Source organism: Thunnus albacares, chromosome 2 (assembly GCF_914725855.1).
Source record: "Thunnus albacares chromosome 2, fThuAlb1.1, whole genome shotgun sequence".
NCBI classification, from domain to species: domain Eukaryota; kingdom Metazoa; phylum Chordata; class Actinopteri; order Scombriformes; family Scombridae; genus Thunnus; species Thunnus albacares.
In genome coordinates this window covers 38061881-38074720 of record NC_058107.1, presented here as the reverse complement: position 1 = coordinate 38074720, position 12840 = coordinate 38061881, and the positions used below count along the sequence as shown (strand labels likewise).

General features: G+C 38.2%; 2 protein-coding genes across 2 annotated transcripts in view; both read left to right on the top strand.

Annotated features, from left to right (window-relative positions):
- LOC122968417 (putative leucine-rich repeat-containing protein DDB_G0290503) overlaps positions 1 to 12840 on the top strand; it is a 635740-nt gene that overhangs the window by 4801 nt on the left and 618099 nt on the right. The gene's annotated exons all lie outside the window — the stretch shown is intronic.
- LOC122968555 (GTPase IMAP family member 8-like) lies at positions 3748 to 8593 on the top strand (the record flags this gene model as incomplete). The annotated part of the gene is made up of 2 exons (XM_044333899.1): positions 3748 to 4936; positions 5020 to 8593. Coding segments are annotated over 2 exons (3291 nt in total), but the record flags the coding sequence as incomplete, so codon positions are not given.

The following is a 12840-nucleotide window of genomic DNA, read 5'->3' as shown; positions in this document are numbered from 1 at the left end:
CTCCAGAGAAAGGAGGCCTGATAGGAAAAGGCCCTGCTGACTTCTTAACTTTGGGGACACACAGGAGCTCTGTATTTTGAGTGTAGAGAGCTTGAGATGGAATATAAGGTTTAAGGAGATCAGACAGGTATGATGGGGCCCATTTAGGATTTTATAAGTCATCAGAAGCACCTTAAAGTCTGATCTTACATGGATAGGAAGCCAATGAAGGAAGGCTAGAATTGGTGTAATGTGGATATTTTCTTGCCGCAGTATTTTGAACCACCTGAAGACTTTCAGTGGTAGACCTGCACATGGCAGGACTGAAAACAGAATATTACAGTTATAAAGTCTGGATGAAACAAGTGTGTGCAATGGGGTCTCTGCATCAGCCACAGACAAGGAAGACTGAATATTAGTTATGTTTTGTAAATGGAAGAAGGCGGTCTTGGTGATTTCTTTGATATGCTTATGAGAAGAGAGGCTAGGATCAAACGTAACACCAAGATTCTTGGCTGCCGAACTTTGTGAAATTACACAGTTGTTGAGAGTTACTGTCACATGATCAAACTGATGTCTGTGTCTAGCAGGGCCAACGACCAACATCTCAGTTTATCAGAATTTAAAAAATGTAATCAATCAATCAATTTTTATTTATATAGCACCAAATCACAACAAAAGTCATCTCAGGGCACTTTTCACATAGAGCAGGTCAAGACCGTACTCTTTAATTTACAGAGACCCAACAATTTCCCCATGAGCAGTGACAGCGGTAAGGAAAAACTCCTCTTTAATGGGTAGAAACCTCAAGCAGAACCCGGCTCTTGGTGGGCGGCCATCTGCTTTGACCGGTTGGGTTGAGAGAGAGAAAGAAAGAGGGAAGGGGCTGGCAGAATAACAACAATCATAACAATAACAATAAGAAGCAATAGCCAGGGAAGGATGCCAACAGGACTGCGAAGGACCACGAAGGCCTGGCCTGCAGCACAGGATTTCCTGACAGATGAGAAAGCACAAAAAACTCCGGGGAAGAAGCCAAGTTAGTGACATGCATTGATGTTACATGAATGCATACAGATGTAGAGGAGGAGAGAGGAGCTCAGTGCATCATGGGAAGTCCCCCAGCAGTCTAGGCCTATAGCAGCATAACTAAGGGCTGATCCAAGGTGAGCCTGGTCAGCCCTAACTATAAGCTTTATCAAAAAGGAAAGTTTTAAGCCTACTCTTAAACATAGAGAGGGTGTCTGCACCCCGGACTGAATCTGGAAGATGGTTCCACAGGAGAGGAGCCTGATAGCTGAAGGCTCTGCCTCCCATTCTACTTTTAAAGACTGTAGGAACCACCAGAAAGCCGCATACTGGGAGCGCAGTGTCCTAGTGTGATAATACGGTACTATGAGCTCTTCAAGATATGATGGTGCCTGACCATTAAGGGCTTTGTAAGTTAGGAGAAGGATTTTAAATTCTATTCTAGATTTTACAGGAAGCCAATGTAGCGAAGCTAAAATGGGAGAAATGTGGTCTCTTTTTCTAGTTTTAGTCAGAACACGTGCAGCTGCATTCTGGACCAGCTGGAGAGTCTTTAGAGACTTGTTAGGGCAGCCTGATAAGAAGGAATTGCAATAATCCAGCCTAGAAATAACAAATGCGTGAACTAGTTTTTCTGCATCATTTTGGGACAGGATGTGCCTGATTTTTGTGATATTACGTGAAAAAAGGCGGTCTTTGAGATTTGATTTATGTGGGAGTTAAAGGACTTATCCTGATCAAAGATAACTCCCAGATTCCTTACGGTGGTGCTGGAGGCCAGGGTAATGCCATCCAGAGTAGTTATATCATCAGATAATGTGTTTCTAAGGTGTTCAGGGCCAAGCACAATAACTTCAGTTTTATCTGAATTTAGTAGTAGAAAATTGCAGGTCATCCAGGTCTTTATGTCCTCAAGGCATGCTTGGAGTTTGTTTAACTAACTGGTTTCATCAGGCTGCATTGATAAATATAATTGGGTATCATCTGCATAACAATGAAAATTTATGGAGTGTTTCCTAATAATATTACCTAAAGGAAGCATATATAAGGTGAATAGAATTGGTCCAAGTACAGAACCTTGTGGAACTCCGTGTCTAACTTTTTCCTTCATGGAGGATTCATCATTAACATGTACAAACTGAAATCGGTCTGATAAATAGGACTTAAACCAGCTTAATGCAGTTCCTTTAATGCCAATCAAATGTTCCAGTCTCTGCAAAAGGATTTGATGGTCAATTGTGTCGAATGCGGCAAGGCTAGGGTAAGGCTTCCTTAAGCAACCTAGTTGGGATGGGGTCTAAGAGACAGGTTGATGGTTTAGCTGAACAAATCATTGAAGTTAGTTCAGAAAAGTTGACAAGAGAAAAAAACAGTCCAAATATGTTAGGATTTACTGCTGTTTCTAAGGTGCCTGTGTTTGGGGAGAGAACGGTGCCTGTTGAGGGCAGGAGGTGGTTAATTCTGTCTCTAATAGTTAGAATTTTATCATTGAAGAAGCTCATAAAGTCATTACTACTTAGTTATAGGAATACATGGATCAATAGAGTTATGACTCTTTGTCAGCCTGGCCAAAGCGCTGAAAAGGAACCTAGGGCTGTTTTTATTCTCTTCTATTAATGCTGAGTAATAGGCAGCTCTGGCATTACAGAGGGCCTTCCTATATGTTTTAAGACTCTTGCCAGACTAAGCGAGATTCTTCTAGTTTGCTGGAACGCCAAATCCTTTCCAATTTTCGCAATGTTTGCTTTAATTTGCAGGTTTGGGAGTTATACCAAGGAGCTAACCTCTTACGTTTTATTATCTTCCTTTTTAAGGGGGCGATGGAGTCAAGTGTTTTTCTTAATGAGCCTGCAGCACTATCAACCAGATTATCAATTTGGGAGGGACTAAAGTTAACATAAGAGTCCTCTGTAGTATTGAGACATGACATTGAATTCAGTACTGATGGAATTGCTTCCTTAAATTTAGCTACAGCACTATCAGGTAGACATCTAGTGAAGACATTTTTGTCTAATGGTGTGTAATCCAGTAAAAGGAATTCAAAAGTTATTAAAAAATGATCTGATAGAATAGGATTTTGTAGAAAAATTATTAAATGTTCAATTTCAATCCCATAAGTCAGAACAAGGTTGAGGGTGTGGTTAAGACAGTGAGTGGGATTATTTACACACTGAGAGAAGCCAATTGAGTCTAATAATGAGATACATGCAGTACTGAGACTGTCATTATCAACATCCACATGAATATTAAAATCACCTACTATAATTACTTTATCTGTACTAAGGACTAAATACGACAAAAACTCTGAGAATTCAGATAGGAATTCAGAGTACGGACCAGGAGGACGGTACACTATAACACATAGAACTGGCTGTAAAGTTTTCCAGGTTGGGTGAGAGAGACATATATATATATATATATATATATATATATATATATATATATATATATATATATATATATATACACATCCATCTATAATTGATGACTTTGGTTCATTGGTTCTACAGGATCTCCTGGTCAGATTTCTTGGCACAAGAAATACATCACAGTGTGATGTACGTGTGTTTTCAAGTGACTTAACACCACAGAGATGTGACTTGTTTATTTCCTTTGTCCAGATCTACCTCTCAGATTTGTCTGTAAGGCTGTTTGTTGAGTACCTGCTGTGTTCTAGTGGCTGAATTTGACTCACCTGTTGTCACCAACTCTGAACTGTGATAATGTGTTTTATCTCCTTGTTGTTTTACAGTCTCTGCACTGAGGATTGTGCTGGTGGGGAAAAGTGAAGACAAAAAGAAAAAACTTAGTAACTTCATCACTGAAGATCAAGGTTTTCATTTCCAAAACCAAACAAGATTCATTCAATGTGTTGCCACGTGTGGAGAGTGGAGAGGAAAATCATTGACTATAGTAAAAACTCCAGACATCTTCAGTCAGTCTGAGCAGACAGCGAGAGGAGATGTGATGAGGTGCATAAATCTTTCCCCCCCTGGACCAAATGTTCTGCTGCTGTTAGTGAAGCCTTCTCAGTTTAATGAAAAGGACAAACAAAGACTGAAGTTCATCCTGAGTTTGTTTGGTCGAGATGCTTTTAAACACTCCATGGTCATCATCACACACAAGGAGAATGCAACAAGTTTCAATGTGAATCAGCTCATTAAAGACTGCGGAGGAAGACACTACAACATGTTTGAAGATGACCACAGACAGTTAATGGAGGAGATTGAGAACATTGTTCATCGAAACAAAGGAACCTTCCTCACCTTCACTGAAGAGACCATTAAACCAGTTTTAAACCTGGTTCTGTGTGGGAGGAGAGGAGCAGGGAAGACTGCAGCAGTCAAGTCCATTTTAGGTCAGACGGAGCTTCATCCAGTCTCCAACTCATCAGAGTGTGTTAAACATCAGGGAGAGGTGTGTGGACGTCGGGTTTCCCTGGTGGAGCTGCCTGCCTTGTATGGAAAACCTCAGGAGGCAGTGATGGAGGAATCATTCAGGTGTATCTTACTCTGTGATCCTGAGGGCGTCCATGCCTTCATCCTGGTCCTACCTGTGGATCCCCTCACTGATGAAGACAAGGGAGAGTTAAAGACCATCCAGAACACATTCAGCTCTCGAGTCAATGACTTCACCATGATTCTGTTCACTGTGGAGACAGATCCTACAGCTCCAGCTGTTGATGACTTTGTAGGAAAGAACAGAGACATCCAGGAGCTCATTCAGAGCTGTGGAGGAAGACATGTTGTTCTCAACATCAAGGACAAGCAGCAGATCTCTGAGATGTTGGATACTGTGGAGAAGATGAGACCCAACAAGGATAAACCATGCTGCTATACAACAAATACGTTTGCCCATGCTCAGATTGAAAAGATCAGCTTGCTACAGACTGAACTTACACAACTTCAAACAAAAATCATGGTCACCTGTAAGTACACTTTTAATAGCTTTCTTTGATCTTGTTTTTTTGCTGTTGATTGTCAAGTAACTCCAGTTGTTCTGATGTTACAGGTGATGATGAGAATCAGAGCTCAGAGAGTCTCAGGATTGTGCTGCTGGGGAAGACTGGCAGTGGAAAGAGCTCCTCAGGAAACACCATTCTGGGAAGAAAAGAGTTTAAAGCTGAATCAAGTCAAACATCAGTCACCAAACGTTGTCAGAAAGCACAGAGTGAAGTAGACGGTCGTCCCGTCGTTGTGGTCGACACTCCTGGTCTGTTTGACTCCACTTTGTCCCATGAAGAGGTTAATGAGGAGATGGTGAAATGCATCAGTCATCTGGCTCCAGGACCACATGTCTTCCTGTTGGTGGTACAGATTGGCAGATTCACACAAAAAGAGAAGGAGATATTAAAACTCATCAAGAAAGTCTTTGGGAAGAATTCAGAAAAATTCACCATCATTCTTTTCACAAGAGGAGACAAACTAAAGCGTGAGAAGATGTCCATTGAAGATTACATAGAGAAGAAATGTGATGATTCCTTTAAGAAGCTGATTGCTGACTGTGGAGGAAGATACCATGTGTTTAATAACTATGATGAAGAAAACCGCACACAAGTCAGTGAACTGATAAACAAGATTGACTCCATGGTGAAGAAAAATAGAGCAGACTGCTACACCAATGAGATGCTGCAAGAGGCCGAGGCAGCAATAAAGAAGGAAGTGGAGAAGATCCTGAAGGAGAAGGAAGAAGAGATGAAGAGAGAGAGGGAGGAGTTTGAAAGAATACATGAAGAAGAAATGAAAGAAATGAAAAGTCGAATAGAAAAACAGAGAACAGAAATTGAACAGGAGAGAAAACAGAGAGACAAACAACTTCAGGAGAAGGAGGAAAATATTCAGAAAGAGCGTGAAGAGAGAGAAAAAGAACAGGAAGAGAGAGAAGAAGAAGACAAGAAGAGGAAAAGACAGGAAGAAATTCAAAGACAGGAGTGGGAACAAAAACTTGCTGCTTTGGAGGAAAAGATCAAGTCAGAATCAGAGGAAAAAGAAAACCTTGATAAAGAGCTGATGCAGAGCAGAGCAGAGATGAGAGAAGAACGAGAGGCCTGGGAGAAGAAACAAAAAGAAATGTGGGAGAAACGATATCAAGAAGATGAAGAGAGACGACAGGAAGAACAGAGAAGATTAAAAAAGCTCCAAGAAGAATATGAGGAAGAAAGAGAAGAATATGAAAATAATAGAAAAGAAGAAGATCGAATCAGAGGAGAACAGCAGAGAGCAGAAATTGAACAGGAGAGAAAACTGAGAGAGAAACAACTTCAGGAGAAGGAGGAAAAGATTCAGAAAGAACGTGAAGAGAGAAAGAAAGAACAGGAAGAGAGAGAAGAAGAAGACAAGAAGAGGAAAAACCAGGAAGAAATTCAAAGACATGAGTGGGAACAAAAACTTGCAGTTTTGGAGAAAAAGATCAAGTTAGAGTTAGAAGAAAAAGAAAAACTTGATAAAGAGCTGATGCAGAGCAGAGAAGAGATGAGAGAAGAACGAGAGGCCTGGGAGAAGAAACAAAAAGAAATGTGGGAGAAACGATATCGAGAAGATGAAGAGAGACGACAGGAAGAACAGAGAAGATTAAAAAAGCTCCAAGAAGAATATGAGGAAGAAAGACAAGAATATGAAAAGAAAAGAAAAGAAGAAGATCAAATCAGAAGAGAACAAGAGGAGAAAGAGAGAAAAGAATTAGAGGAGAACTATGAGAAAAAACTGGAGAATGTAACAAAGAAGCATGAAGATGAAGCCAGAAAGAAAGCTGAAAAGTTCAATGAACTCAAAGAGAAACAGATGAAGGAACTTACAGCTCAGATACAAGAATATGAGAAACAACTGACAGACAAAGATCAGCAGTTTGACCTGTTAAAGGCACTAAAAGCCAACAATGAAAAACAAATGAAAGAAAAACATCAAGGTGAAATCTATAACATATTTAAATGTTTGAACAAAAAGAGTGAAAACCTGAAGAAAATCAACGTCTTACTGAAAAAACAAGAACAGGAAATAAAGAAAGTGAAAAATAAGGGTGAAAAGGAAAATCTGCAGAAAATACATGAAAAAGAAGTAAATGACTTGATAGAACTTCTGAAGGAAGACGACACATCAGACTGTTGCATTTCATGAGTCGACTGGTTTCATGTAAACGTCACAACAGCAGAGAAGTTTCAGCTGTTTCCTGTTTCTATAATCATTCAGTTTTAATAACTTAAACGTTTTTTAAAAAGCTGGCAATAACCATGGTAACAGCACTGATGTTACAGGATCTTTTAGCATTTTTCAACAAGGTAGAATGAATGAAGAAGCTATTTTGCTGCTTTCTCTCATGATGTAGGAAGTTTACCCTCATTTGTGTAATGAAAGGTTTCTGGACATTTGATGCTGTTTTCTTTATATTTTGTTATTAATTGTTTAATGTGTAACATTCAGGATCTTCTCTTTCAGTGTGTAAATATTGGTCTAATCAGCAGTAGATGGTAGAGATTTGGTTTAAGTTCAGTATTTTAAGATAAGAAGGAACAATGAGCTGCAGTTTCAGACTAAATGTTTTCCATCTGCAGACGATCTTTATGCTGTATTGAAATTTTTTCTTTTGTCCTGGTTTGTTGGAAATTATGTTATTTTTGTTTTCTTTTGTATATGAAGAAGAACATGATGTTTGTAATATCAGTGAAATTAAATGTTTACATGTTAAAACTTTTTTCTCTGCAGCATCTAATTCATTAATATCACAGTAAATATTGAACAAGCAGGAATATCATTAAAGTGCTCATCAGATAAATGAACACTTTATTTTTTTTGTTACATGTATATAAACAGATGTTTTTTATCTGAATAAATCAGCTTAAGACATAATTCATATTAATCTCAGACCAACTTGTCTGTATTTGTTCTTTGGTGTCTTTGTTAATTATTGCAGAAAGACGAATAAAGTGTTTTCATGTAGCACAGTGTTTGATGTTTAATGCTAAAGAGACACTGTGGAAAGAAGTTTGTTTTATCTTTTTAAAAATAAAAGCATGCTAAGAATCTTTGCTAAAACTTTACCAAGATAAGCATAATATACAGAGTGAAATAGTAAGTGGTTACAGAGTGAGGATAATTAGCTCCAATATCAATTTGTTGCAAACGACGGTCAATACAGCGAGCTATCAAGTTGTTACTCCTTTGTTACTTGCTTAATGTACGCTAACTTACGGTTTAAGTGAGGAAAAGACAAGAGGATAGGCTATTTGACACTAACATTATACAGTGGAAACAGCTCATATAATCACAGTTACAGTGATCAACCGCTTATATGGATTAAAAAGCTCGGGACAGAATCATTCCTATACAAATGCTGTTTAAATAATTTGCTTATAGTAAGCAATAATCCACTTACAGTGTTCATCTTGGGTCTTTTCATACATGAAAACATGGAGGAAAAAATAAAATTATGGTAACTATTTTTATTTTTTTATTTTACTCCCATGATACACATATGATATTGTAATTAGCAGCTGCGGCTCCATTATCAGGGGTGTGGAGGTGTGGGGTGTGGGTGTGTTTATAGCTACATAATAGCTAGTAAATAGCAAAGCTGGTCATTTCATTACTTTTTTATTTGTGTAATAAATATACAAATGTCAATTAGATGGTTATCTGCATGAGAAACAAAGAAAAAAATTGGTTATAATAATCATCTGCTTATATTGATTAATTTGACCCAGACGGATGTGATCACTATAAGCGGTTTCCACTGTACTAACTAGCTGACGAACCAGCCAGCCAAAGTGTGAAAGAGATATAAATAATGTCATTGACAGCTCTTTACATACTTTGCTTTTATATGCCTCTTAAGTATTTCAAAACAATCATATCAGAAGGGATAGATTGTTTATATTCAGTTCATGTCAGTGTAAAGGTCTAATTGTGTTGATCATAACGCAACTTTATATCCCTCATTTCCTCAACATGTAGATGGAAACGACATTTCTGAAGGCCAGTCAGGTGAGAAGATTTTGCCAGTTCACACAAATACAAATTTAAACTGGTTGATCACTCATTAAGCCTTGAGTTCTTGTAAATCTGAGTTTAATAGAATAACGTGTTACTAAAAACAGGCGAGGAGAGGGAGAGGAGGAAGATGGAGGAGACTGACAGGGCTGAAGGAGCAGATCTGATGGAGGTTAGTGATCAAGAAGAAAGCGAGTGGGAGTTGTTTAAGCTTTCAGTTAACATTAATACTGAACTTTATGACATGGGCCTATTACCCATACTAGGAATAAACTAGCCTAAATGATGGTAGACAAAGGCAAACTGCACTTTGGAAGTTTTATTTCGGATTATTTATATTGCATTACACAATTTCTCACATACATGTAAACATGATATTAAACTGCAATACAAGTCAATGAAACACTACATGTATTACTCTGCTGCTGTTGACACAGTTGAAGGGTTCAAAGGTGAAAATAAGCCCAGTGCTCAAATGTACAAAATAATAAAAACCAAACAAACATTTTAGCAGTTATTAACATTTATTATAAACAGAAATCATTTGAATCTATCAGCTCATGTGAATTATATCAAAAATACACCATTAAATGATCTTGTTAATTTAGTTATGCCATTATCACAGTTTAGCTAACGTTAGTCTGTTACTAATCTCATTCACATAGACTATGCATAAGAAGCTCTGGTCTGTTATAAATCTAGTTTAACATTAATGTAACATGCATGCAAATTAATTATTGAATTAACATACACATGAAATGTAACTTGAACACATGAAACATTAGCTAAATAACAAACGCATTAAAACATCGGTGCCTCCGTCACCCAGACTGATGACCTGTGAAAGAGAGAGATGAAGGAGTGATCTGCCCATTCACCACCATGCTAACGGCGCCGAGAGTCTTCAAGTGTGACATCAACACACGTTCATGACCTACAGCGACGTAATGACTCTTCCTACTTTTATAGTTTCCTTGGCTGTGATACTCTGGTCTGTCTAGGTAAGTTTTGCTATTTGCTATTCTAAATCTAATTTTTTATTTACATTTTGAAAGGTAATATACGATCAGTATCCTTTTATCATATCTTCCGTCTCTCCTCCATTAACTAAGTTTCCTCATATTAATAGCAACCATCACATTACTATAATACAAACTGTGTGTACATGATTATTTTCTCCTAGAAATTGTGCCATTTTTTATCCCAAAAATGGAGGATGTGGAAAGTTTGTGCTATTTCTTATTGTTGTCAGCGTGTTTGTTGATTTGAGAAAGGACCAACTCCTAAGTACCGCCTGTCAGTGGTGTCATACCTCTTCTACCAAAGAGTATACACACACAAGATGCATGTGTCAGCGTTGTGGTTGTCCTACATGATGGTGTCATAAATTGACTTCAGTTTTAAAACCACATTTTTACGATGAACTTTAGATTTTGGTTGTTTTTGACTAAATCTTTTAACTAGATGAAGGATTTTAGTCATTGGATGTTTGGATCTTAAGTTACCAGAGAAACAAGCTAAGCAAACGTTAGCAGCAGCTCGGTTAGCAGCAGCTCGGTTAGCAGCCCCTACCTAATTGATACTACTACACTTATCAATATCCTTTACTGGTCCGCTATCAGCCTGACCAGATCACTGTGGTTGTGTAAAACACACCAGTGGTGGATGAGACACTGCAGGCAAAGCAGTTGAAAATATCACATTTCTACATATTGCTTGTTAAACAGGTGGTTTGATAAAGTACTTATTAACTTTTTACTTGTGAAGGTTTTGTTGTGAGCATAGTCGTCGAGTAAAACGTCATTGTCACAACCCGGCTCAAGGCTGGACAACGGAGGGGAGACCACACATAACGTGTAACTGAAAAATAGATTTATTGTACATAACTAAGAGATAAATGAAACTAAACACAACATGGTGGAAGCCAGAGGAGAGAGGTTAAGTGACTGACTGCCACCAGCTCAGTCTCACGATACCAGACATCGGAAATCTCTGATACCGAAGTCTGGAGTGTTGAAGTCAACTCCCCGACTACATGACTACGTGATTGCCACCAGCCACCACCTCCATATAGAAGCCCTTCCAGCTGAACTGAATCTCCCTGATTTAACCCGACTCTGCTCACCAGACTCCTGCAGGTAGAGGACGATGAGTCCAGAGACGGTCGTCATGTGATCTTTAACTTTACCTGGTTCAACATTGGGCTTGAAGATAAGGGAGATTTGCCGAAACCCCAACTGACCGTACTTATGAAAATTGTTTCCTCTCTCAGCTCAGAGCACAGAGTTGTTGAGTAGTGTTAGTGCCTGTATTAATATATATACATACATATGTTTAAGTTCCAAAGGCCCGTTCAGGCAGACAAACGTGTGGAAACAGGGATTGATTGGCCAAGAGGTGGCAGTCCATTTATTATCTGAAATGTTTCATCGTCTTCATCAAATATATAAACCCCTGTTTGTCTACTTTCTCTGTTTCCAGTGTGTAATGTGTTTGGGTCAGTGTTGGTGTGTCACATTCCTCTCACTCATCTGATCAACATTTATGAGCCCTGAACTTGTAATGTTTGAGAAATGTTTGTTCACTTGTGTTTAAAATTATTTAAAATGTCTTTGTCGGTCATTTTTCCTGCTGTAATGTTGGTCAGTTCCAAAGAAACTAATGTTCACTTGTTTATTGACTTCAATAACAATATGTATGTTGTGATTTTGCCTCTTCAGAGGTTAAATCTGATTAATATTGTTGTCAAAGTACAGCTGAGAACCATTTAGCTCCAAATGAGGGAGATTGATGCCACCTGGGTCAAAGTGGCTCTAATTGCAGAGACCATCCCTGATTGGCTGCAGACAGCAGGTGATGGAGAATAAAAGGTTTTGGGAGACAACAAACAGGTTGGACTGTTTTTTCTTCTCCAGGAAAATAGAGAATGACCAGTGGACTGAACTTTTTTTTTCTTTATAATTATCTGCAGAAGACCCTAAATGATAAACCTAATGAAATAGTCTGTTTCTCCTTTTTATAGCTAAATACATTTTTTTTAATTCTAAAAAATTAACACCTACATGCTGGTCCACGTTCCACTCACACTACCAACGATCCTGTTTTAGGTTAATTTGTCCCTTTATCAAATAAATCCATGCTGCTAAATGAGGCTTGAGATTTTTGAAAAGTTTCGAAATGTTAATTCAACACCAAGTACAAAAACAACACACACATCACACCATCTACACACCAAGCAGACAAACAAGTAAATCAGGTCCGTCTCTTTTGTCTTGTTTTTGCTTCCTCTGTGTCCTGTAATGGAAAGTCACTCTGAGCTGCCTGTTTAAAAACTTACTTCTAAATAGTCCTTTTTTCTTGTATGTGAGGGCTACACATTGTTTAAAAAAAGTGAAAATTGGAGAAGAAAGGAAGCGTTTGGATTTGATGTCCCATATAATCTGCACATAAATATTTCAGCCACTCAAATGTCTCAAATCAAAATAGGCATCATATCAGATATTTACTACCATTATTACTGTGGGCTGACATGATGGTAAAACGGCAGCTAAGTGAGTAAACCTTCATCATTTGGTTGCAAAATCATTGCATTGACCTACAATATATGATTACACAATATACTGTATATTAAACCTGACACTGACCTACAGTGGTGTGTGTGCCAACTGTTTAACTAATGTTATCAGCTCAGCTAGTGTCTAAAGCTTTGTTTTATGGACGGTGTGGTAACTTAGCTGCCAATGTATGACATGTCTTGAAAGGTATTGAATTCATTAATCTAAAAATAAGGCCTTAAGTGGTATAAAAATGTCTTAAATCTTTCTAAAGTCATGGGGAGTATGTTTTTATG